Source organism: Melopsittacus undulatus, chromosome 22 (assembly GCF_012275295.1).
Source record: "Melopsittacus undulatus isolate bMelUnd1 chromosome 22, bMelUnd1.mat.Z, whole genome shotgun sequence".
In the NCBI taxonomy this organism is placed as follows: domain Eukaryota; kingdom Metazoa; phylum Chordata; class Aves; order Psittaciformes; family Psittaculidae; genus Melopsittacus; species Melopsittacus undulatus.
Window position 1 is genome coordinate 1 of NC_047548.1, and position 25,809 is coordinate 25,809.

The 25,809-nt window shown below is 66.7% G+C and overlaps 2 protein-coding genes and 1 long non-coding RNA gene across 3 annotated transcripts; all 3 read left to right on the top strand.

The window, feature by feature from the left end:
• Window positions 1-9,755: 9,755 nt before the first annotated feature.
• LOC117437446 (uncharacterized) lies at window positions 9,756-10,762 on the top strand. Its single transcript, XR_004550451.1, has 2 exons — window positions 9,756-10,197; window positions 10,295-10,762. It is a non-coding gene; the product is annotated as an uncharacterized lncRNA (long non-coding RNA).
• A 2,241-nt stretch (window positions 10,763-13,003) lies between these two features.
• Window positions 13,004-13,463, top strand: NOP10 (NOP10 ribonucleoprotein). Its single transcript, XM_005139824.3, has 2 exons — window positions 13,004-13,129; window positions 13,276-13,463. The coding sequence occupies exons 1-2, from the start codon at window positions 13,076-13,078 to the stop codon at window positions 13,414-13,416; spliced, it is 195 nt and encodes a 64-aa protein (XP_005139881.1). The 5' UTR covers window positions 13,004-13,075; the 3' UTR covers window positions 13,417-13,463.
• Window positions 13,464-15,450: 1,987 nt separating this feature from the next.
• On the top strand, window positions 15,451-25,804 carry LOC115945955 (solute carrier family 12 member 6-like; the record flags this gene model as incomplete). The annotated part of the gene is made up of 22 exons (XM_034071832.1): window positions 15,451-15,681; window positions 16,399-16,485; window positions 16,574-16,720; window positions 17,297-17,351; window positions 17,457-17,587; window positions 18,155-18,384; window positions 18,467-18,591; window positions 18,680-18,799; window positions 19,219-19,317; window positions 19,434-19,491; window positions 19,746-19,920; window positions 20,388-20,491; window positions 20,579-20,677; window positions 20,771-20,890; window positions 20,969-21,073; window positions 22,420-22,588; window positions 23,534-23,729; window positions 23,815-23,969; window positions 24,308-24,439; window positions 25,190-25,279; window positions 25,384-25,454; window positions 25,708-25,804. Coding segments are annotated over exons 1-22 (2,796 nt in total), but the record flags the coding sequence as incomplete, so codon positions are not given.
• Window positions 25,805-25,809: the final 5 nt, after the last annotated feature.

A 25,809-nucleotide genomic window follows, 5' to 3' on the forward strand; every position in this document is an offset into this window, starting at 1 on the left:
CGGGCCCGGGCGCCCTGCCAACCCGCCCGAACGCCGGGCCCCCGCGCCCGGGGCCGGAGGGCCAGGAGGGGGTACTGGTGCTGCGCCTGTTCAGCGCACGCCTGGCTTCGCAACGCTGCCCCCCGCCCGCCCCTCACTCTCTGCCCCCGGCCCCCAGGGCCGTTGCCGTGGGCAACAAGGCCCCCCCCCGGCCCCGGCCGCCCGGGCCCGGGCGCCCTGCCAACCCGCCCGAACGCCGGGCCCCCGCGCCCGGGGCCGGAGGGCCAGGAGGGGGTACTGGTGCTGCGCCTGTTCAGCGCACGCCTGGCTTCGCAACGCTGCCCCCCGCCCGCCCCTCACTCTCTGCCCCCGGCCCCCCGGGCCGTTGCCGTGGGCAACAAGGCCCCCCCCGGCCCCGGCCGCCCGGGCCCGGGCGCCCTGCCAACCCGCCCGAACGCCGGGCCCCCGCGCCCGGGGCCGGAGGGCCAGGAGGGGGTACTGGTGCTGCGCCTGTTCAGCGCACGCCTGGCTTCGCAACGCTGCCCCCCGCCCGCCCCTCACTCTCTGCCCCCGGCCCCCAGGGCCGTTGCCGTGGGCACCAAGGCCCCCCCCGGCCCCGGCCGCCCGGGCCCGGGCGCCCTGCCAACCCGCCCGAACGCCGGGCCCCCGCGCCCGGGGCCGGAGGGCCAGGAGGGGGTACTGGTGCTGCGCCTGTTCAGCGCACGCCTGGCTTCGCAACGCTGCCCCCCGCCCGCCCCTCACTCTCTGCCCCCGGCCCCCAGGGCCGTTGCCGTGGGCAACAAGGCCCCCCCCGGCCCCGGCCGCCCGGGCCCGGGCGCCCTGCCAACCCGCCCGAACGCCGGGCCCCCGCGCCCGGGGCCGGAGGGCCAGGAGGGGGTACTGGTGCTGCGCCTGTTCAGCGCACGCCTGGCTTCGCAACGCTGCCCCCCGCCCGCCCCTCACTCTCTGCCCCCGGCCCCCAGGGCCGTTGCCGTGGGCAACAAGGCCCCCCCCGGCCCCGGCCGCCCGGGCCCGGGCGCCCTGCCAACCCGCCCGAACGCCGGGCCCCCGCGCCCGGGGCCGGAGGGCCAAGGAGGGGGTACTGGTGCTGCGCCTGTTCAGCGCACGCCTGGCTTCGCAACGCTGCCCCCCGCCCGCCCCTCACTCTCTGCCCCCGGCCCCCAGGGCCGTTGCCGTGGGCAACAAGGCCCCCCCCGGCCCCGGCCGCCCGGGCCCGGCGCCCTGCCAACCCGCCCGAACGCCGGGCCCCCGCGCCCGGGGCCGGAGGGCCAGGAGGGGGTACTGGTGCTGCGCCTGTTCAGCGCACGCCTGGCTTCGCAACGCTGCCCCCCGCCCGCCCCTCACTCTCTGCCCCCGGCCCCCAGGGCCGTTGCCGTGGGCAACAAGGCCCCCCCCGGCCCCGGCCGCCCGGGCCCGGGCGCCCTGCCAACCCGCCCGACCGCCGGGCCCCCGCGCCCGGGGCCGGAGGGCCAGGAGGGGGTACTGGTGCTGCGCCTGTTCAGCGCACGCCTGGCTTCGCAACGCTGCCCCCCGCCCGCCCCTCACTCTCTGCCCCCGGCCCCCAGGGCCGTTGCCGTGGGCAACAAGGCCCCCCCCGGCCCCGGCCGCCCGGGCCCGGGCGCCCTGCCAACCCGCCCGAACGCCGGGCCCCCGCGCCCGGGGCCGGAGGGCCAGGAGGGGGTACTGGTGCTGCGCCTGTTCAGCGCACGCCTGGCTTCGCAACGCTGCCCCCCGCCCGCCCCTCACTCTCTGCCCCCGGCCCCCAGGGCCGTTGCCGTGGGCAACAAGGCCCCCCCCGGCCCCGGCCGCCCGGGCCCGGGCGCCCTGCCAACCCGCCCGAACGCCGGGCCCCCGCGCCCGGGGCCGGAAGGGCCAGGAGGGGGTACTGGTGCTGCGCCTGTTCAGCGCACGCCTGGCTTCGCAACGCTGCCCCCCGCCCGCCCCTCACTCTCTGCCCCCGGCCCCCAGGGCCGTTGCCGTGGGCAACAAGGCCCCCCCCGGCCCCGGCCGCCCGGGCCCGGGCGCCCTGCCAACCCGCCCGAACGCCGGGCCCCCGCGCCCGGGGCCGGAGGGCCAGGAGGGGGTACTGGTGCTGCGCCTGTTCAGCGCACGCCTGGCTTCGCAACGCTGCCCCCCGCCCGCCCCTCACTCTCTGCCCCCGGCCCCCAGGGCCGTTGCCGTGGGCAACAAGGCCCCCCCCGGCCCCGGCCGCCCGGGCCCGGGCGCCCTGCCAACCCGCCCGAACGCCGGGCCCCCGCGCCCGGGGCCGGAGGGCCAGGAGGGGGTACTGGTGCTGCGCCTGTTCAGCGCACGCCTGGCTTCGCAACGCTGCCCCCCGCCCGCCCCTCACTCTCTGCCCCCGGCCCCCAGGGCCGTTGCCGTGGGCAACAAGGCCCCCCCCGGCCCCGGCCGCCCGGGCCCGGGCGCCCTGCCAACCCGCCCGAACGCCGGGCCCCCGCGCCCGGGGCCGGAGGGCCAGGAGGGGGTACTGGTGCTGCGCCTGTTCAGCGCACGCCTGGCTTCGCAACGCTGCCCCCCGCCCGCCCCTCACTCTCTGCCCCCGGCCCCCAGGGCCGTTGCCGTGGGCAACAAGGCCCCCCCCGGCCCCGGCCGCCCGGGCCCGGGCGCCCTGCCAACCCGCCCGAACGCCGGGCCCCCGCGCCCGGGGCCGGAGGGCCAGGAGGGGGTACTGGTGCTGCGCCTGTTCAGCGCACGCCTGGCTTCGCAACGCTGCCCCCCGCCCGCCCCTCACTCTCTGCCCCCGGCCCCCAGGGCCGTTGCCGTGGGCAACAAGGCCCCCCCCGGCCCCGGCCGCCCGGGCCCGGGCGCCCTGCCAACCCGCCCGAACGCCGGGCCCCCGCGCCCGGGGCCGGAGGGCCAGGAGGGGGTACTGGTGCTGCGCCTGTTCAGCGCACGCCTGGCTTCGCAACGCTGCCCCCCGCCCGCCCCTCACTCTCTGCCCCCGGCCCCCAGGGCCGTTGCCGTGGGCAACAAGGCCCCCCCCGGCCCCGGCCGCCCGGGCCCGGGCGCCCTGCCAACCCGCCCGAACGCCGGGCCCCCGCGCCCGGGGCCGGAGGGCCAGGAGGGGGTACTGGTGCTGCGCCTGTTCAGCGCACGCCTGGCTTCGCAACGCTGCCCCCCGCCCGCCCCTCACTCTCTGCCCCCGGCCCCCAGGGCCGTTGCCGTGGGCAACAAGGCCCCCCCCGGCCCCGGCCGCCCGGGCCCGGGCGCCCTGCCAACCCGCCCGAACGCCGGGCCCCCGCGCCCGGGGCCGGAGGGCCAGGAGGGGGTACTGGTGCTGCGCCTGTTCAGCGCACGCCTGGCTTCGCAACGCTGCCCCCCGCCCGCCCCTCACTCTCTGCCCCCGGCCCCCAGGGCCGTTGCCGTGGGCAACAAGGCCCCCCCCGGCCCCGGCCGCCCGGGCCCGGGCGCCCTGCCAACCCGCCCGAACGCCGGGCCCCCGCGCCCGGGGCCGGAGGGCCAGGAGGGGGTACTGGTGCTGCGCCTGTTCAGCGCACGCCTGGCTTCGCAACGCTGCCCCCCGCCCGCCCCTCACTCTCTGCCCCCGGCCCCCAGGGCCGTTGCCGTGGGCAACAAGGCCCCCCCCGGCCCCGGCCGCCCGGGCCCGGGCGCCCTGCCAACCCGCCCGAACGCCGGGCCCCCGCGCCCGGGGCCGGAGGGCCAGGAGGGGGTACTGGTGCTGCGCCTGTTCAGCGCACGCCTGGCTTCGCAACGCTGCCCCCCGCCCGCCCCTCACTCTCTGCCCCCGGCCCCCAGGGCCGTTGCCGTGGGCAACAAGGCCCCCCCCGGCCCCGGCCGCCCGGGCCCGGGCGCCCTGCCAACCCGCCCGAACGCCGGGCCCCCGCGCCCGGGGCCGGAGGGCCAGGAGGGGGTACTGGTGCTGCGCCTGTTCAGCGCACGCCTGGCTTCGCAACGCTGCCCCCCGCCCGCCCCTCACTCTCTGCCCCCGGCCCCCAGGGCCGTTGCCGTGGGCAACAAGGCCCCCCCCGGCCCCGGCCGCCCGGGCCCGGGCGCCCTGCCAACCCGCCCGAACGCCGGGCCCCCGCGCCCGGGGCCGGAGGGCCAGGAGGGGGTACTGGTGCTGCGCCTGTTCAGCGCACGCCTGGCTTCGCAACGCTGCCCCCCGCCCGCCCCTCACTCTCTGCCCCCGGCCCCCAGGGCCGTTGCCGTGGCAACAAGGCCCCCCCCCGGCCCCGGCCGCCTGGGCCCGGGCGCCCTGCCAACCCGCCCGAACGCCGGGCCCCCGCGCCCTGGGCCGGAGGGCTAAGGAGGGGGTACTGGTGCTGCGCCTGTTCAGCGCACGCCTGGCTTCGCAACGCTGCCCCCCGCCCGCCCCTCACTCTCTGCCCCCGGCCCCCAGGGCCGTTGCCGTGGGCAACAAGGCCCCCCCCGGCCCCGGCCGCCCGGGCCCGGGCGCCCTGCCAACCCGCCCGAACGCCGGGCCCCCGCGCCCGGGGCCGGAGGGCCAGGAGGGGGTACTGGTGCTGCGCCTGTTCAGCGCACGCCTGGCTTCGCAACGCTGCCCCCCGCCCGCCCCTCACTCTCTGCCCCCGGCCCCCAGGGACCGTTGCCGTGGGCAACAAGGCCCCCCCCGGCCCCGGCCGCCCGGGCCCGGGCGCCCTGCCAACCCGCCCGAACGCCGGGCCCCCGCGCCCGGGGCCGGAGGGCCAGGAGGGGGTACTGGTGCTGCGCCTGTTCAGCGCACGCCTGGCTTCGCAACGATGCCCCCCGCCCGCCCCTCACTCTCTGCCCCCGGCCCCCAGGGCCGTTGCCGTGGGCAACAAGGCCCCCCCCCGGCCCCGGCCGCCCGGGCCCGGGCGCCCTGCCAACCCGCCCGAACGCCGGGCCCCCGCGCCCGGGGCCGGAGGGCCAGGAGGGGGTACTGGTGCTGCGCCTGTTCAGCGCACGCCTGGCTTCGCAACGCTGCCCCCCGGCCCGCCCCTCACTCTCTGCCCCCGGCCCCCAGGGCCGTTGCCGTGGGCAACAAGGCCCCCCCCGGCCCCGGCCGCCCGGGCCCGGGCGCCCTGCCAACCCGCCCGAACGCCGGGCCCCCGCGCCCGGGTCCGGAGGGCCAGGAGGGGGTACTGGTGCTGCGCCTGTTCAGCGCACGCCTGGCTTCGCAACGCTGCCCCCCGCCCGCCCCTCACTCTCTGCCCCCGGCCCCCAGGGCCGTTGCCGTGGGCAACAAGGCCCCCCCCGGCCCCGGCCGCCCGGGCCCGGGCGCCCTGCCAACCCTTCCCGAACGCCGGGCCCCCGCGCCCGGGGCCGGAGGGCCAGGAGGGGGTACTGGTGCTGCGCCTGTTCAGCGCACGCCTGGCTTCGCAACGCTGCCCCCCGCCCGCCCCTCACTCTCTGCCCCCGGCCCCCAGGGCCGTTGCCGTGGGCAACAAGGCCCCCCCCGGCCCCGGCCGCCCGGGCCCGGGCGCCCTGCCAACCCGCCCGAACGCCGGGCCCCCGCGCCCGGGGCCGGAGGGCCAGGAGGGGGTACTGGTGCTGCGCCTGTTCAGCGCACGCCTGGCTTCGCAACGCTGCCCCCCGCCCGCCCCTCACTCTCTGCCCCCGGCCCCCAGGGCCGTTGCCGTGGGCAACAAGGCCCCCCCCGGCCCCGGCCGCCCGGTCCCGGGCGCCCTGCCAACCCGCCCGAACGCCGGGCCCCCGCGCCCGGGGCCGGAGGGCCAGGAGGGGGTACTGGTGCTGCGCCTGTTCAGCGCACGCCTGGCTTCGCAACGCTGCCCCCCTGCCCGCCCCTCACTCTCTGCCCCCGGCCCCCAGGGCCCGTTGCCGTGGGCAACAAGGCCCCCCCCGGCCCCGGCCGCCCGGGCCCGGGCGCCCTGCCAACCCGCCCGAACGCCGGGCCCCCGCGCCCGGGGCCGGAGGGCCAGGAGGGGGTACTGGTGCTGCGCCTGTTCAGCGCACGCCTGGCTTCGCAACGCTGCCCCCCGCCCGCCCCTCACTCTCTGCCCCCGGACCCCAGGGCCGTTGCCGTGGGCAACAAGGCCCCCCCCGGCCCCGGCCGCCCGGGCCCGGGCGCCCTGCCAACCCGCCCGAACGCCGGGCCCCCGCGCCCGGGGCCGGAGGGCCAGGAGGGGGTACTGGTGCTGCGCCTGTTACAGCGCACGCCTGGCTTCGCAACGCTGCCCCCCCTCCCGCCCCTCACTCTCTGCCCCCGGCCCCCAGGGCCGTTGCCGTGGGCAACAAGGCCCCCCCCGGCCCCGGCCGCCCGGGCCCGGGCGCCCTGCCAACCCGCCCGAACGCCGGGCCCCCGCGCCCGGGGCCGGAGGGCCAGGAGGGGGTACTGGTGCTGCGCCTGTTCAGCGCACGCCTGGCTTCGCAACGCTGCCCCCCGCCCGCCCCTCACTCTCTGCCCCCGGCCCCCAGGGCCGTTGCCGTGGGCAACAAGGCCCCCCCCGGCCCCGGCCGCCCGGGCCCGGGCGCCCTGCCAACCCGCCCGAACGCCGGGCCCCCGCGCCCGGGGCCGGAGGGCCAGGAGGGGGTACTGGTGCTGCGCCTGTTCAGCGCACGCCTGGCTTCGCAACGCTGCCCCCCGCCCGCCCCTCACTCTCTGCCCCTGGCTCCCCAGGGCCGTTGCCGTGGGCAACAAGGCCCCCCCCGGCCCCGGCCGCCCGGGCCCGGGCGCCCTGCCAACCCGCCCGAACGCCGGGCCCCCGCGCCCGGGGCCGGAGGGCCAGGAGGGGGTACTGGTGCTGCGCCTGTTCAGCGCACGCCTGGCTTCGCAACGCTGCCCCCCGCCCGCCCCTCACTCTCTGCCCCCGGCCCCCAGGGCCGTTGCCGTGGGCAACAAGGCCCCCCCCGGCCCCGGCCGCCCGGGCCCGGGGGCCCTGCCAACCCGCCCGAACACCGGGCCCCCCGCGCCCGGGGCCGGAGGGCCAAGGAGGGGGTACTGGTGCTGCGCCTGTTCAGCGCACGCCTGGCTTCGCAACGCTGCCCCCCGCCCGCCCCTCACTCTCTGCCCCCGGCCCCCAGGGCCGTTGCCGTGGGCAACAAGGCGCCCCCCGGCCCCGGCCGCCCAGGGCCCGGGCGCCCTGCCAACCCGCCCGAACGCCTGGGGCCCCGCGCCCGGGGCCGGAGGGCCAGGAGGGGTTACTGGCGCTGCGCCTGTTAAGCGCACGCCTGGCTTCGCAACGCTGCCCCCCGCCCGCCCCTCACTCTCTGCCCCCGGCCCCCAGGGCCGTTGCCGTGGGCAACAAGGCCCCCCCCTGGCCCCGGCCGCCCAGGCACGGGAGCCCTGCCAACCAGGCCCGAACGCCGGGCCCCCGCGCCCGGGGCCGGAGGGCCAGGAGGGGGTACTGGTGCTGCGCCTGTTCAGCGCACGCCTGGCTTCGCAACGCTGCCCCCCGCCCGCCCCTCACTCTCTGCCCCCGGCCCCCAGGGCCGTTGCCGTGGGCAACAAGGCCCCCCCCGGCCCCGGCCGCCCGGGCCCGGGCGCCCTGCCAACCCGCCCGAACGCCGGGCCCCCGCGCCCTGGGCCGGAGGGCCAAAAGGGGGTACTGGTGCTGCGCCTGTTCAGCGCACGCCTGGCTTCGCAACGCTGCCCCCCGCCCGCCCCTCACTCTCTGCCCCCGGCCCCCAGGGCCGTTGCCGTGGGCAACAAGGCCCCCCCCGGCCCCGGCCCCCCCGGGTGACCTGCCAACCCGCCCGAACGCCGGGCCCCCGCGCCCGGGGACCAAAGGGCCAGGAGGGGGTACTGGTGCTGCGCCTGTTCAGCGCACGCCTGGCTTCGCAACGCTGCCCCCCGCCCGCCCCTCACTCTCTGCCCCCGGCCCCCAGGGCCGTTGCCGTGGGCAACAAGGCCCCCCCCGGCCCCGGCCGCCCGGGCCCGGGCGCCCTGCCAACCCGCCCGAACGCCGGGCCCCCGCGCCCGGGGCCGGAGGGCCAGGAGGGGGTACTGGTGCTGCGCCTGTTCAGCGCACGCCTGGCTTCGCAACGCTGCCCCCCGCCCGCCCCTCACTCTCTGCCCCCGGCCCCCAGGGCCGTTGCCGTGGGCAACAAGGCCCCCCCCGGCCCCGGTCGCCCGGGCCCGAGCGCCCTGCCAACCCGCCCGAACGCCGGGCCCCCGCGCCCGGGGCCGCAGGGCCAGGAGGGGGTACTGGTGCTGCGCCTGTACAGCGCACGCCTGGCTTCGCAACGCTGCCCCCCATCCGCCCCTCACTCTCTGCCCCCGGCCACCAGGGCCGTTGCCGTGGGCAACAAGGCCCCCCCCGGGCCCGGCCGCCCGGGCCCGGGCGCCCTGCCAACCCGCCCGAACGCCGGGCCCCCGCGCCCGGGGCCGGAGGGCCAGGAGGGGGTACTGGTGCTGCGCCTGTTCAGCGCACGCCTGGCTTCGCAACGCTGCCCCCCGCCCGCCCCTCACTCTCTGCCCCCGGCCCCCAGGGCCGTTGCCGTGGGCAACAAGGCCCCCCCCGGCCCCGGCCGCCCGGGCCCGGGCGCCCTGCCAACCCGCCCGAACGCCGGGCCCCCGCGCCCGGGGACAGGAGGGCCAGGAGGGGGCACTGGTGCTGCGCCTGTTCAGCGCACGCCTGGCTTCGCAACGCTGCCCCCCGCCCGCACCTCACTCTCTGCTCCCGGCCCCCAGGGCCGTTGCCGTGGGCAACAAGGCCCCCCCCCGGCCCCGGCCGCCCGGGCCCGGGCGCCCTGCCAACCCGCCCGAACGCCGGGCCCCCGCGCCCTGGGCCGCAGGGCCAAAAGGGGGTACTGGTGCTGCGCCTGTTCAGCGCACGCCTGGCTTCGCAACGCTGCCCCCCGCCCGCCCCTCACTCTCTGCCCCCGGCCCCCAGGGCCGTTGCCGTGGGCAACAAGGCCCCCCCCGGCCCCGGCCGCCCGGGCCCGGGCGCCCTGCCAACCCGCCCGAACGCCGGGCCCCCGGGGCCGGAGGGCCAGGAGGGGGTACTGGTGCTGCGCCTGTTCAGCGCACGCCTGGCTTCGCAACGCTGCCCCCCGCCCGCACCTCACTCTCTGCCCCCGGCCCCCATGGCCGTTGCCGTGGGCAACAAGGCCCCCCCCGGCCCCGGCCGCCCGGGCCCGGGCGCCCTGCCAACCCACCCGAACGCCGGGCCCCCGCGCCCGGGGCCGGAGGGCCAGGAGGGGGTACTGGTGCTGTGCCTGTTCAGTGCACGCCTGGCTTCGCAACGCTGCCCCCCGCCCGCCCCTCACTCTCTGCCCCCGGCCCCCAGGGCCATTGCCGTGGGCAACAAGAGCAAGAGCAGCTTAAAACAGGACAGAAATGACCATAAATATTTGGGAAGTCACCAAAAACAGTTTGAAACTAGTAAGGAATGGGTAGCATAAAAATCCTGTCTTAAATTTCTCTTCAGATCTGAATGGAAAGTGAACACACTACTTCCTTGTAGGGTGAAATTAATGGGGAATAAACAGTACAGGGGCTATTAGGAAGTACCCATTCAGAATGGTGTGTGCCTTGCTGAGGGTTGTGTTTATGGACCCACTCTTCCAATGTCTCCCAGAACTGAACAGAATCATAAGGTCTCCAATAGGATTTACTGAATCCCGCACAAATGAAGTGGTTGTGGTTGTGTCTTATACACAGAACATTCATTTGATAGGATGTTTCTGGGGTAGGTGAGGAAGACCAACCAGCTAACACATGGAACAAACCCCATCCCAACACTGCAATCACACCTCACTCTGTGGGCCCTGCGGATAGAACTAGAATGTTCCATTACTCTCAGGTGCCCCCTTAAGGCACTGAGGGCATTAGTAAGCCTTAATGACCCTAAACAGCCTCACCTGTGCACCAGACCACACCCAGGAGCCCTATTTAAACCCAGCTCTGAGCCTAAGTTCTTTCATAGAGCTTTGCCGGAGGAATGCTGTTTTTCAGCCCTGTCCCTGCCTGTGAAGATTCTTAATCTGGACTTCAGACTGACCGCCTGGTTTAACCTTCTCTATGACTACAGAGCAGCTTGGCAATTGCTGGACCTGATGGTGACTTGTGGACTGGATTGCTGCTTGTTCACAAGCCTGATAGACTCCAGGCTGGGCTTGGCTGCTGCTGGACCTTCTCTTCTTGGGTACCTTGAACTTGGGCCTAGGCTGGCAGAGGTCTCTTCTCCTGCTGTGGGAGCCCAGAGGTGGCCTGGTCTGCTCTTGTTCCAAGTGCCATGAAGTGCTGCCACAGAAGTACCACTGCAAGGCAAAGTATGTGGGGCTGGTGTGCCCTATATGTGTGATTGGTGTGCCCTATATGTGTGATTGGACTCGGAAATGGCTTTTAATTGCAATGTTTCATATCAAGCTTGTGGGGAGAGTCTTGCTGAGGCTGACACAACTCCCAGTTTGACTGAGTTAACTGGCTAATTGGAGAGACATGGGAAGATGTACATGGAAAGAGAGTAAGAGGCTTCTGAAACAGGAGGTGGAGAAAGAGAACTGCATTCAAAATCCATTACCAGGAGCTTCAGCCAGCCTCAAGCAGTCATCTGTAATGCAGCTAAACCAAGGTAAGTGTTGAGCCTTACTACTTTTACTGATAAGACTTTACTGTTTAAAGCAGTAGCTGAACATGTTTAAGTGTTTCTATGTATATTTGCAAACATAACTTCTATTGATGGGTCTCAAAATGCATTTGGAAGCTAGTTTGTGTGTTTGCGTGCTCTAGGGCTCCTCAGGGTTGCTACAACTACCAGGTGCTAAAAGCCCTTCAGAATCAGACTAAGTAGGAGCTGCAAGGATATTAAAAGCTTGTTTCCCACTTTAAATCACACATTTGATTGAATTGTAACTAAAATAGAGTGAATTTTTTGGATGCAAACGGCCCTGTGGGCTCAGGGCCGAAGAGCCAGGAGGGGGCCCTGGTGCAAGGTAAAGGCAACTTTGGGGGTTAAAATAGGAAAATTATGATAAATAGGGTTAAATATTGAATAAGGTTAAACCAAAATGGGGAGGGCTGGTGAAAGGCCTTGTTAAATATGGAATCATGGAATGGGTTGGGTTGGAAAGGAGCTGAAGATGATCTAGTTCCAACCATAGGCAGGGATGCTTCGCATTAGACAATGGTACCCAAGGCTCTGACCTTGAATACTGCCTGGATGGGGCATCCACCACTTCCCTGGGCAACCCATCCCAGTGTCCCAGCACCCTCCCAGGGCAGAACTTCCTTATCTCCAACCTGAACTTCCCTGTTTCAGTCTGAACCCATCACCCCTTGTCCTATCCAAGATGCAGGTCCCCCTCCAGCATCCTTGCAACCCCTTTCAGGTAGGGGTCCACTTGTGCCCATCCGTGCACAGCCTCCCTCCTCCAGCACCCCTCACCTGAAAGCACTTTTGGGTGTCTTGGTGCCTTTTCACCCTGCATCCCTGCATGGAGCATCCCCAAGGATGCACCCGGCTTGCTCTGCCTCAAGCCAAGTCCCTCCCGAGCATTTGGATGAGGGGATTTCTTCCCTGTAGGACTTGCTGGGTGAACAAAGGGAGGATGAAGGGAGAAAACAAGTGGAACCAGCCAGCCCTGCGTGGCCTCTGCCTGCCTTCAGCATCCCTGCTCTGCAGCCAGGCTGAGAGAGCTGGGCTGGTCCAGCCTGCAGAGGAGAAGGCTCCTGAAGGGGAGAGCTTAGAGCAGGTCCAGTGCCTAAAGGGGATGCAGGAGACCTGGAGAGGGGCTTGGGATGAGGGATGGAGAGGCAGGAAAATGGGAATGGCTTTAACCTGCTCTTCAACCTGCTCTTCCTTGGGGACACTGGGATGGGTTGGATGGAGAAGGTTTGGATGCCGCATCCCTGGCAGTGCTCAAAGCCAGGTTGGAGCAAGCTGCTCCAGTGGAAGGTGCAGGGGTTGGAGCTGGAGGAGCTTGAAGGTCCCTTCCACCCCACCCCTCCCCCCCCCCCGTTCCATAGCTCTGTGAATTCCCATTTTTTGAATTGTTTAGTGAGTTATTCCCCAAATTCTGGTCTTTTGCAGTTATTTTTCTTCTCCCTTTTTGTTTTTGGCAGATAAATGACAAAGATCTTGGGGTGAGCTTTTCACTGCCCCAGGTCCTAGGAGGATGCAGATGTTGCTGTCCTGGAGATGCTGGATAGGGGCATCAGCCCACACAGCCACTTCTCGGAGCCCCTATTCCAAGTCTTCACCTTCCTCTTCCCTTTCCTTGTTCTTTGCCTCCATCTTCTTGTCCAGCTTGTACTTGAGGCGGCGAATGGGGTCCGTGATGCTTCTCCTGCTCCGCTTATCCCAATCCTCTGCCAGGAGGAAATTCCTGTCCACCAGCTCGGCAGCCTCCTGCCAGCTCTGGAAGCAAGCAGGGCCCATGCTCCGGATCTCCTCTACGGCATTCCCGACGATCACCTCCCCGTTTGGCTTCAGCACCACCACCGCTGGCACCTCGGAGATGGAGAAGCACAGCTCCAGCTCCCTACAAGGCAAAGGGGGAATGAGCCTCAAGTAGGGAAGGGGACCGGATTGCTGCTCCTCATCCTCCCTGCTCCTCATCCTCCCTGCTCCTCATCCTCCCTGCTCCTCATCCTCCCTGCTCCTCATCCTCCCTGCTCCTCATCCTCATCATCCAATAGGATTCCCATGGGCATCCTGGCTATGTGGGGCCTCTTTGCTGACTGTCACCCACTCGTTTGCCCATCCCTGGTAAGTGAGCCTAATGGGGAGCTCGGTGGGGCGGCCAGGGCCGGGGGGGGCCTTGTTGCCCACGGTAACGGCCCTGGGGGCCGGGGGCAGAGAGTGAACGCGCGGTTGCCATGGTGACTGTAGCGTGTTCCTATGGGCGCCGCCATCTTGGGAAGGGGCGCCGCCATCTTGGGAAGGGGCGCCGCCATCTTGGGAGAGAGCGACGCTACTTGGGAAAGGCGCCGCCATCTTGGGAAAGGGCGAAGCCATCTTGGGAGAGGGCGCCGCCATCTTGGGTAAGGGCGCCGCCATCTTGACGCTCTCTAGGGCCAGTTCCGCACTCTACGCTTTCCAGGACTACATTTCCCATCACCCCCCGCGCCCCTTCCCGTGGTGCCTTTCGAGCCCCTCCCGTATCCCATCACACTCTGCGCGGCGGCGGAGGAGGCGACGGAGGTGCCATGTTCCTGCAGTGCTACACAGATGAGCGTGGGGACCGCGTGTACACCCTGAAGGTACCGGGGCCGGGACACGGGGGGGGTCCGGGGGTACTGGGAACCGGGAGGGGCTCTGGGGGTACCGGTGCCGGGACACGGGGGGGGGGGCTCCGGGGGTACCGGTCCCGGCTCCGCCTCACTCCTTCCCTTCCTTCCGTCCCTAGAAGGTGACCCCCAGCGGGCAGCCCACCCGCTCCGCACACCCCGCCCGGTTCTCCCCAGACGACAAGTTCTCCCGGCACCGGTTGGCCTTGAAGCGGAGGTTCGGGATCCTGCCCACGCAGCAGGGGAGGCCTCTGCTTTAACGGGAGGGATGGCTCCGGTTGTAGAGGAATAAAGCCCATGGAACGCACATGGCTCCGCGTCTTGAAGTGGGGAATGGGGAACGGGGAATGGGAATCGGGGAACGGGAGGGGATGTGCATTAGGACCGCAGCACGCCTCCTTCACTAAGCCACGCCCCCAAAGTTCCCTCACCCAATCAGCGCTCAGACTGACACAGGCACCGCCTCCCGTTGGCCACGCCCCTGCGGCAGGGGGGGGCGTGGCCTCGGCGCGTCACGCGGCGGTGGTGGAGGGCGCGCGCTCACCCCTCCCTCCGCTCCCCACCCCCACCCCCCCCTTCCCCTCACGCGTCAGGTAAAGGGCGGGAGGATGGCCCCAAAATTGGGGGTTTTCGACCCAAAATTGGGTTTTTTGACCCAAAATTGGGGGTTTTCGACCCAAAATGGGGTGGGGGTGGGGGGCGAAACGAGGAGGATCGGTCCCAAAAGGGGGGGAGGCGGGGATATGCCCCGAAAAGGGGCGTTTTGACCCCAAAAGCGGGCGGTGTAAGGGGGGAGCGGGGTGGGAAGCTCGGAAATCGGGGGGTTTTGCCCCAAAATGGGGGATTTAACCCCTCCCCCACACCGAGCGGGGGGGGGGGGTCAGGAGGTGGGTTGGGGGGGGTCGTTTTTCCCCAGATTGCCCCATTTCAGCCCAAAACAGCGGCCGGAGGCACTGATTTCCCCCCAGAGCAGAGGGTTTCCCTCAGGGCATCACTTCCCCCCCTCCCCGTACATTTTTCCCCTCATAGCATCATTTTACCTTAAAATCCATTTTAAATCCATTAAAAGCAGCATTTTTCCCTTTAGAAATGTATTTTTTCCCCAAAACCCAGCAGTTTTCCCTCAGTGCATCCCTTTTCCCCTCAGTGTCAGGATTTTCCCTCAAAATGAGGGTTTTTCCCCAAAACACCAGTTTTTTCCCTCACAGTGTCCCTTTCCAGACCAGAGTTGTAGTTTTTGCCTGAAAATGCCTGTTTTTCTCCCAAAATGACCTTTTTTTCCTTCAGGATTGCCTTTTTTCCATAGCAAGAAGAGTGTTTTCCCTGGGATGTGATTCTCCCCTCATACTGGTGGGTCCTGCCCCAAAACCTCTCTTTTCTCCTCAAAAATTCCACTTTTCCCCTCAAAATAACTTTTATTTCACTATAACTCATCTCACCCCAAAAATTTTCTGTTAAAATGCGTTTTTGGGGGTACCGGGTTGGTTTTTTTCCTCACAAAAATGTCTGTTTTTTTCCCCAAAATGCCTATTTTCCCCCCTTATTTTGCCCTTTTTGCTGGAAAACAAGGCCATGTTTGTCCATAAATGTTCATTTCCCCTCAGAAATCGCTGTTTGACCCCCAAATACAGCTGGTTTACCTCTAAAATGCCTTTTCTTATAGTAAAATAACCATTTTTACCTTTAAAATAGATGTGTTTTTTTAGGAATAGGCTTTTTTTCACCAAATATTGCTATTTTCCCCTAAAAATCCTTTTTTCCTGTGTGAAAAAGAACAAATCCATGCTTCCCTTGAGAAACAACAGCATTTCCCTCAAAATATGGCTATTTCCCCTAAAACTTCAGTTTTAAGAGGGAAAAAACCCCATATTTCACCTGAAAATGTCTGTTTTTCCCTCAGAAATAGCTATTTTTTCCCCAAACTGTTATTTTTCCCTAAAAAATCCTTGATTTTGATGCAAAAAGGGCTCCTTTCCCCTTAACCTGCCTGCTTCTCCTCAGAAATAGCTTTATTTTCCCCTAAAATCGGCATTCATCCTAAAAGTGGACTAAAGCAGGTGTTTTCCCCCCCAAAATTGCTGATTCCTCCATAGTCATTTTTTATCCGTAAAAATACAGATTTTGTGGTAAAAATACCCCCAAATCGCACTTTTTCCCTCAGAATCAGCTTTATTTCCCCAAATTACATCCGATTTTCCTATAAAATACCGAATTATTGGAATTAATGTCCTTATTTTGCCCATATATCGCGGCTGTTCTCTCCACCCCCCCCACCCCCCCCCCCCGCAGTGGCCATGTCGGGGGCGGGGCCTCGCCGAGGGGGCGTGGCCGAGCCGTCCGAGAGCAGCCCGGAGCCCCCCTCCCCCTCCAGCTCCCGCCCCCCCCGCTCCGACTCCAGCCCCAGCGAGCAGACCACGCCCCCTGGCTCCGGCCACGCCCCCTCCCGGCACAGGGGCGGGGCTTCCTCTCGCCACGCCCCCTCGGAGGCGGGGCTTGCGTGTGACCGGCACCTGGCGCTCTTCGAGGTGAGCTCTGCCTATTGAATGAATGGGGGTTCTTAATGAGGGTGTGCTCATTAGTTAATGAGTAAATGAACATGAGGGACCTTCAGTGTGCGCTCCATGGGGGGGATCCCTATTGTTCCTGGGGGGTCTCCAGTGTCTCCATGGGGTCCCCATTGATGTCCCATGGGGGGTTCCTATGGTCTCCATTGTGTTGCTGTAGCATTGGGTGCAGTTCTGGTGTCCTCAGCATCAAAAGGACATGGAGCTATTGGAGCAAGTCCAGAGGAGGCCACGAGGATGAGCAGGGGATGGAGCAGCTCCTGTATGGGGTCAGGCTGAGAAGGTTGGGGGTGTTCAGCCTGGAGAAGGATGCATGGAGACCTCATAGCAGCTTCCAGTATCTGAATAGGGATACTGGGGATGGACTCTTCATTAGGGACTGTAGTGATAGGACAAGGGGTAATGGGTTAAAACTGAAACAGGGGAAGTTTAGATTGGATATAAGGAAGAAATCCTTCATTGTGAGGGTGCTGAGGCACTGGAATGGGTTACCCAAGGTAAGTTGTCAATGCTCCATCCCTGGCAGTGCTCAAGGCCAGGTTGGATGAAGCCTTGGGTGCCCTGGTTTAGTGTGGGGTGTCCCTGCCCATGGCAGGGGTTGGAACTGGATGATCACAGGGTCCTTTCCAACCCTCATTGTTCTATGGTTCTCTGATTAACCCCATGTTTCCCATACAGGAGGAGCTGGCCACCCGTCCCCGTGTCCCCGCCATGCTGCGCCGCATTGCCCAGTACAGCGCCCTCAGCCCCGACAGTGACGCCCCGGTGAGGCACCATCAATGGGGTGTCCTTGGGTGCTGGGGTCCCCTGTGCTCCACACACGGTGACCGTGGGTGTCCCCCCCCCCATACAGCGGCGGGTGCTGGGGACCCTGCTGGGGGTGGCGGTGCCGGCGCTGCAGACGCTGCTGGGGCTGGTGCTGGTGCTGCGGCTGCCGTGGGTGCTGGGCACCGGGGGGGTGCTGCAGACCTGCGCCATAGGGAGCCTGCTTGGAACCTGCGTGAGTGGGGTCGGGGGGGGGGCATGTGTGGGGCAGCGGTCATGTTTGGGGCTGTGTGGGGGGGTCTGGGGTCATGTCCTGGGGTCATGTGGGGGTTGGGGGTCATGTTTGGGGCTGTGTGTGGGGGTCTGGGGTCATGTCCTGGGGTCATGTGTGGGTGGGGGGTCATATTTGGGGATGCATGTGGGGCAGAGGTCATGTTAGGGGCTGCACATAGGGTCAGGGGTTATGTTTGGGGCTGTGTTTGGGGGTCAGGGGTGATGTCCTGGGGTCATATGTGGGTCAGGGGTCATGTTTGGGGCTGTGTGTGGGGTCAGGGGTCATGTCTTGGGGTCATATGTGGGTTGGGGGTCAAGTTTGGGGCTGCATGTGGGGTCAGGGGTCATGTCCTGGGGTCATATGTGGGTCAGGGGTCATGTCTGGGGCTGCACATGGGGTCAGGGGTCATGTCTGGGGTTGTGTGTGGGGTCAGGGGTCACATCCTAAGGTGATGAGATATGCCCCAAAGCCACCTATAGGAAGGGGTCAAAGGTCACAAGTGTAATGGGGGGTCAGAGGTCACACCCCTCCCCCCAGGCTGTGCTGACCGCCGTGTCCCTGAGCGCCATTGCCACCAATGGCCTTGACCCCGGTGAGTGGTGGAGGGGGGGACACAAGGGGGTAAAGTGGGGGTTGGGGGGTGTGACCCCCCCCCAAGCCCCGCCCCCTCCACTGACGTCACGGCTGGGCGTGGCAGGGGGCGGCCCCTTGGGGCTGCTGTCGGGGGCGCTGGGCCCCGAGGCCGGGGGGGCCGTGGGGCTCTGTGCCTTCCTCAGCGCTGCCTTCACTGCTGCTGCCGCTGCACTGGGAGCTGCTGAGGTCCTGCTGGTGGGTGCTGCGGCCCCTTTAAGGGGAGGGGCCGGGAGGGGAGGGGGCGTGGCTTCCTTAGGTGGGGCAACGGGATTGGATGGGGGGAGTGGCTACAGCTGGAGGGGGCGTGGTCGTGCCGGGAGTGCCCATAATAAAGGGGTGGGATCTTATGTTTAAGGGGCGTGGTCGCATAAAGGGGTGGGGTTTGTTCCTTGTGGGCGTGGCTTAATGGGGGGCGTGGTCGTATCGGGAGTGCCCATAATAAAGGGGTGGGCTCTGTTTTAAAGGGGCGTGGTCTCACGAAGGGGGCGTGGTTTGCTCCTGGGGGGCGTGGCCGCGGGGGGATGCGGTTGTATAGGGAGTGGCCATAATAAAGGGGTGGGCTCGCGAAGGGGGCGTGGTCGGGGGGGGGCGTGGTCGTTTAGGGATGGCCATATGAAGGGGTGGGACCTTATTTTTAAAGGGGCGTGGCCTCACGAAGGGGGCGTGTTTTCTCATTGTGGGCGTGGCTACATATGGAGGGGGCGTGGTTTCCCCTTGTGGGCATGCCCCCCGTTGCCCCTGTCCTCTCCCCCCTCCCCGCAGGTGTACGTGGCCCCGTCCGCCGCCGTTGTCCCGGGCCGGGGCCGCAGCCGCCGCTTGAACAACGGCCGTGGGTTCGGGGCCGTGCTCCTGGCGCTGCTGGGGCTGGGGGCTGCGGCCACCCCGGCCCCCCCCGCGGCCGCCACATTGGGTCCGGCCGGGCTGGTGCTGGTGCTGCTGGGCCTGCAGGCAGGGACCCTGCGCGCTGCCATCATGGGGGGACCCCCCCACCCGTGAGTCCTCCCCCCCCCACCAAACCCCCCCTTTTGGTTCCCCCAAACACTGCACTAACCGGTATCTTGCCCCCCAACCAAGGCTCTGTTTGCCTGCCCAGCCTGGGGGCTGCCTCCAGCCCTGCCCCATAGCTCTGCCCCACAGCAACAGCACCCAAGGAGCCCCACGGGTGGCATTCCCAGGGCCCAGCACCCACCTGCTGGCACGTGAGTACATATGGGGCAGATGTGGGGTGCGGGGACACCCCAAGGAGGGGTGGGGATGGGAGGGACCCGGATGTGTCCTGCCCCACAGAGAACCTATGGCCCCGTCCCGTTGAGGTGCGGGGGGCAGCAGCAGAGGGGGAGGAAGAAGATGATGATGATGACTCCTCCTTTGGGGTGCTGCTGGGGCTCAGCCTGCCCATCACCTCGGGTGAGTGTGGGGAGCATGGGCAGTGGGGGGGGCACAACATTGGGGAACAAGGGTTTTGGGGGGGGGACTCGAGACTCCAATGGGGACCCAGGGATTTGGGGGGGATGCAGTTATTTGGGGTGCACCCTGGGGGAACTGGGTGTCTGGGAGGGGGAACCAGGGGGGTTGGGGGGGGCACAGTTATTTGAAGGGGATCTTGGTGTTTGAGGGGGGGAGACCCTGATGTCTGGGGAGTGACCCACATATTTGGGGGGACCCAAGTCTTTGGGGGGGGGGGGAACGACACGACCCTGGTGTTTGGGGGTGATGCAGAATTCCATGCGGGATCCCGGTTTTTGGGGGGACTCAGGTATTAGGTACATGTGGGGGGCACCCCATGGAATAAAAGGGGGGGGGTCACAGTTTTGTTTGGGGTGCAGGAGTCCTGTGGGGCTGCAGCCGCTGTGGGGAGCTGCGAGACATCGCCACCTCCATCCCAGCCGGGAGCCTGGGGGCTGCCCTGGCCACCACCTTGGCCTGCATCCACCCCATGTGGGGGGGGGGGTGGTTATGGGGCAGAGACCCCATATATGGGGTGAGGAGTTGGGGGGCGGGGGGGGTTGGTTTTTGGGGGGCTGTTTCCTTGACAGCTCAGACCTGAGTGCGGCCCTGCTGCTGGGGGCCTCCATCGAGGGGCAGCTGCTGCGGGACAAGTGAGTGGGGGGGGTCCCCAATGGCCCTGGGGGGGATCCCTATTGTTGCTGGGGGGATCTCCAATGTCTCTATGGGGTCCCCATTGATGTCCCATGGGGGGTTCCTATGGTCTCCAGCATCCCAATGGGGTCCCTGGGGATGTCCCAGTGGGTTATGGGTTATGGGGGGGGGGTTTTAAGGGAATTCCCAGTATCCACCATATCCAAGTGGTGTTCCCGGGTGCTACCTGTAACATCCCCCTATTGCCCACCAGGTTCGGAGCATCCCTGCGGGGGACACCGGTGGCCGGGGTGGCTTCGTGGCCGTCCCCATGGGTACCGCTGGTTGGGGCCGTGTTGTCGGCAGCAGGGGCCGGGCTGCAGGCGCTGCTGGGGGGCAGCCGGTTGCTGCGGGGCCTGGCCCGTACCCGTGCCCTCCCATTGCCACAGGTGAGTACCGGGTGTCACCGTGTCCGTGGTGTCACCGGTGCCGTCACTGTGTCCACAGTGTCCGCGGTGTAGGCACCATGTCCATGGTGTCACCGGTGCCGTCACCGTGTCCGCGGTGTCACCGGTGCTGTCACTGTCTCACCGGTGCTGTCACCGTGTCCGCGGTGTCACCGGTGCTGGCACCGTCTCACCGGTGCTGTCACCATCTCACCAGTGCTGTCACCGTCTCACTGGTGCTGTCACTGGTGCTGTCACCGTCTCACCGGTGCTGTCACCGTGTCCGCGGTGTCACCAGTGCTGTCACCGTCTCACTGGTGCTGTCACCATCTCACTGGTGCTGTCACCGGTGCTGTCACCGTCTCACCGGTGCTGTCACCGTGTCCACGGTGTCCCCGGTGCTGTCACCATCTCACTGGTGCTGTCACCGGTGCTGTCACCGTCTCACCACCGCGGCTCTGTCCCCACAGGCGCTGGGTCGGGGGCGCCGGTGGCCGCTGGCAGCGACTGTGACTGTGGCTGAACTCGGTGTCCTCGTGGGTTCCCTTGACCTCCTGTCACCCGTCCTGTCCGTGTGTGTTGATGCAACACCCCCACCCCATAACTACCCCATGACATCACCATGACGTCACCCGGCGTCACCCCTCTCATTCATTAACAGCTTCTGGCTCACCTCCTACCTGGGCTTGAACTTGGCCTGTGCCCTTCAGGGGTTGTTGCCCACCCCCGGATGGAGCCCCCGTTGTCGCCTCTATCATTGGTGAGCCCCACACCAACACCCCCCGCACCCCATTCACCCCACAACCACCCCATAGGGGCAGCCCCGACCCCACGGTGATGGTCACCCCCACAGGGCAGCGTCGCTGGCGGGCGCAGGGCTGTGCCTGGCACTGATGCTGGTTGCCTGTTGGTACTGTGGGCTCCTGGCCCTGGGCATCGGTGCCACTGCCTACAAGTACCTGGAGTACCGGGGGTAAGTGTGGGGGTACCCATTGGATTGATCCCATGTGGGTTTTGGGGTCACCATCTCCTCCCCATCACCCTCTTGTAGGGCACAGAGCGAGTGGGGTGAAGGGCTGCGGGGTCTGTCGCTCAGCGCCGCACGGTTCGCCCTACTGCGCTTGGAGGATGGGCGCCCACCCGCTGCCAGCTGGAGGTGAGTGCTATGGGGCAATGTGTGGGGCAGCGCTATGGAGGTGAGAGCTATGGGGCAATGTGTGGGGCAGAGAACCACTGAATGGAGCCGCAGAAGCAATCAGGGTGGAAAAGAGCTTTGGGATCACTGCTGCCCCATGGCAATGAGGGCCTCATCTCCACATCTCCAATGCCTCAGCACCCTATGGGGCAGGAATTGGTCCTCAGCTCCATCCTAACCTGCCCTGGTGCAGCTTGAGGTCCAGCCCCTCCTGGCTCCATCCTCCTGCAGGCACTTGTAGGGAGCCCTCAGGTCCCCCCTTCTCCATCTGAACCCCCCAACTCCCTCAGCCCTTCCCCATCCCCTGTGGTCCAGGCCCTGCACCAGCCCCATTGCCCTTCCCTATCCCTGCCCCGGCACCTCAAGGTCTCTCTTGGGGTGAGGGGAGCAGAATTGAACCCAGGATTCAAGGTGCAGAGCCCACAGAGCCCCCCCCTTGAGGATCACAGCATCAGGATGGGTTGGGGTGGAATGGGGAGCTTGGGGGGGCACCCATAGGGAGGCAGATCTATAGGGACCTGGCCCCATAGAGAAACATCTATAGGGACCTGGCCCCATAGGGAACCAGCTCCAACCCCTGTGTCCTTGAGCACTGCAGGGATGGGGCAGCCCCAGCTTTGGGCAACTGGTGCCAGCGCCTCCCAGGGAAGAGCTTCCTTAAATCCAGCCTAAATCCCCCTGCTCCAGTCTGACCCTATCACCTCTGGTCCTGTCCAGTCCCTGGTGCTGGTCCCTGCCCCACATCCTTGCGGCCCCTTCAGACCCTGGAGCTGCTCTGCTCCAGTCTCTATGGAGAGGGGGTCCTATGAGATTTGGTGTCTATAGAGGAGGGGTCCTATGGGATTGGGTCTCTATGGACGTGGGGTTCTATGGGATTGAGTCTCTATAGAGGAGGGGTCCTATGGGGTTGGGTCCCTATGGATGGCGGTTCCTATGGGATTGCATCTCTATGGATGGGGATCCAACAGGATTGGGTCCCTATGGGGTTGGGTCCCTGTGGGATTGGGTCTCTATGGAGAGGGTGTCCTATGGGATTGGGTCTCTGTGGATGGGAGTTCCTACAGAATTGGGTCTCTGTGGATGTGGGTTCCTATAGGATTGGGTCTGTATGGGATTGGGTCTCTATGGATGGGGGTTCCTATGGGGTTGGGTCCCCATGGGCTTGGATCTCTATGAAGAGGGGTTCCTATGGGATTGGGTCCCTATGGAGAGGGGGTCCTATAGGATTGGGTCTGTATGGAGGGGGGGTCCCTATGGGGCTGGCTCCCTATGTACAGTGACGTGTCCGGATGTTCCCCCCCCCCCAGGCCGCAGCTGCTGGTGCTGCTCAAGCTGGATGAGGAGCTGCGGCCGCGGCAGCCGCAGGTGCTGCTGTTGGCAGCTCAGCTCCAGGCCGGGAAGGGGCTGACGGTTGTGGGATCAGTCATCACCGGAGAGCTGCCCAGGGACCAGCACCGGGCACGGGCGGCTGAGCAGGTGCCATGGGGGGGGGGCTGTGGATGGGGGTCTATGGATGGGGGTCCTATGGGGATGGGTGTCTGTGGATGGGGGTCCTATGGGGATGGGTGTCTGGGGATGGGGGTCCTATGGATGGGGGTCCTATGGGGATGGGTGTCTGTGGGGAGGGGGGTCTGTGGGGAGGGGGGTCTGTGGATGGGGTCCTATGGGGATGGGTGTCTGGGGATGGGGGTCATATGGGGATGGGTGTCTGTGGGGAGGGGGGTCTGTGGATGGGGTCCTATGGGGATGGGGGTCCTATGGGATTGGGTGTCTATGGAGGGGGTTCCAATAGGACTGGGTCCCTATGGGATTGGGTTGCTATGGGATTGGGTCTCTATGGAAGGGGGGTCTGATGGGACTGGGTTCTTATGGGATTGGGTCTCTATGGATGGGGGTTCCTATGGGATTGGGTCTCTATGGAGGGGGCATTCTATGGGGCTGGATCCTTATGGAATTGGGTCCATGTAGGCTGGTCCCTATGGTTGAATCCCTATGGCAGTGAATCCCTAACGGGGGGGGAGGGGGATGCATCCCTATGGGAGTGGAGTCCTCTGTGGGTCCCTATAGGGTTGAGTCCCTATAGAGTTGGGTCCCTACTGGATTGGGCCTCTATAGACCTCTCTCCCTATAGGATTGGCTCCCTATAGATTTGTCTCTTCATGGGTTTGGCTCCCTATAGATCTGGTTCTCTATGGGGTCAGGTCCCTATAGATCTGTCTCCCTATGGGGTCAGGTCCCTATAGATCTGGTTCCCTATGGGGTCAGGTCCCTATAGATCTGGTTCTCTATGGGGTCAGGTCCCTATAGATCTGTCTCCCTATGGGGCCAGATCCCTATAGATCTGGTTCCCTATGGGGCCAGGTCCCTATAGACCTATCTCCCTACATGTGCCCCCCAACCTCCCCCTTCACCCCATTGCAGGCCCTACGTGAGGAGCTGGCAGGAGCCGGTGCCCGTGGGTTCGTTCAGGTGCTGGTGTCCCCAGGCCGGGGGCCGGGACTGGCAGCACTGGTGCAGGGCTGTGGCCTGGGGGCCCTGCGCCCCAATGCTGTACTTATGGGGTGGCCCCATGGCTGGCGCCGGCGCCACGACCCCGCTGCTGCACGGAGGTTTGTGGGTAAGGAGGAGACAAAGGGGGATGGGGGGGGGGGGGGTTTGTGCCCCACAACTCCTCAATTTCACCTTTTCCCCCCCATTTCCAGAGCTGCTGCGCGTGGCAGGGTCCGGGGGACGGGCCCTGCTGGTGGCCAAGGGGCCATTGGGGACCGGGGCACCGGGGGGCACATTGGATGTGTGGTGGGTGGTGGGGGACGGGAGGCTGCTCACCCTCCTGCCCCTACTGCTGCGGCAGCACCCGGTATGTGGGGCTGGGGGGGGTGTGGGGGGGGCTATGGGGTGTAATAGAGGGGTTATGGGGTACGGGGGGGGGGTGGGGTTGGTGCTGGGCAGAGGTATGGGGTGGGTGCTGGAGGGTAGAGGGTGCTGGGGGGGGGGCTATGGGGTGCTAGGTCGGGTGTTTGTGGGAGTGGTGAGTGCTATAGGGCAGGTTCTATGGGGTGGGTGCTATGGAGGGCTATGGGGTGCTGGGTCAGGTGGGTGTTTCTGGGAGCAGTGAGTACTATAGGGCAGGTTCTATGGGGTGGGTGCTGTGGGGCGGTCGCTGTGGGTCACCCCACTGAACATTGGGGTGCACAGGCCTGGCGCGGGTGTTGCGTGCGCCTGTTCACGGTGGCGCTGCTGGAGGACAACAGCGTGAGGCTGCGGCGGCTGCTGGAGGCTGTAGCGCGGCGCCGGGGGCTGCCTGCACAGACACACGTTGTGGAGCTGGTGAGAGCCTGACGACACCACAGTGTCACCCCAACAACACCATGGTATCACCCCATCAACACCACAGCGTCACCCTACACCAGTGCAGTGTCACCCTATCAACACCACAGCATCACCCCTACACCACTGCAGTGTCACTCCATCAACACTACAGCATCACCCCTACACCACCGCGGTGTCACCTCATCAACACTGTGGTGTCACCCCATCAACACCACAGCATCACCCCTACACCACTGCGGTGTCACTCCATCAACACCACAGCATCACCCCTACACCACTGCGGTGTCACCCCATCAACACTACAGCATCACCCCTACACCACTGCGGTGTCACTCCATCAACACTACAGCATCACCCCTCCACCACCGCGGTGTCACATCATCAACACTGTGGTGTCACCCCATCAACACCACAGCATCACCCCTACACCACCCTGGTGTCAACCCATCAATACCACAGTATCACCCCTACACCACCATGGTGTCACAACACAGCATCACCCCAACACCACTGCAGTGTCACCCCATCAACACCACAGCATCATGCCTACACCATCGTAGTGTCACCCCTACACCACCTCGGTATCCCCCACACCCCAGTGTCATCCCAATGCTATAGCATCACCCAATGCCTCAGTGTCACCCCATTCTATGACATCACCCCCACACCGTGGTGTCACCCCATCAATACCTCACTGTCACCCCAACACCATGATGTCACCCCAACACCATGATGTCACCCCCCCAGCACGACAGTGACGTCTCTGCCTACACCTACGAGCGGACGCTGATGATGGAGCAGCGCTCACAGATGCTGCGTCAGATGCGTCAGGCGCAGGTGACGTCATCAATGTCACCCGTGACGTCACACACACCCCCCCGTCACCCCGCCACAGGTGATGTCATCTGTGACGTCATCGTGACCTTTCACCCCCATCACAGGCCCCCAGCACAGCGGGGGAGGAGGAGGAGGAGGAGGAAGAGGGAGGACTCCCCCGGAGGGGACCCAGCCCGTGAGTGGCACTGGGATGCGGGGGGGGGAACTGGGATGTACTGGGGGGGTGATCAGGGCTGTACTGGGATGTACTGGGAGGGGGGTGATCAGGGCCGTACTGGGGTGCACTGGGGGGGTGGTGCTCAGGGCCATACTGGGATGTACAGGGAGGGGGGTGCTCAGGGCTATACTGGGATGTACTGGGGGGGGTTGCTTGGGGCCATACTGGGATATGTGGGTGCTTACTGGTTTTACTGGTTCCTACTGGTCAGGGGGAACGTGCGGCGCATGCACGCGGCCGAGCGGCTCAATGAGGTCCTGGGGAGGCACTCGGGGGGGGCCCGACTGGTGCTGCTGGACCTGCCCCCCCCACC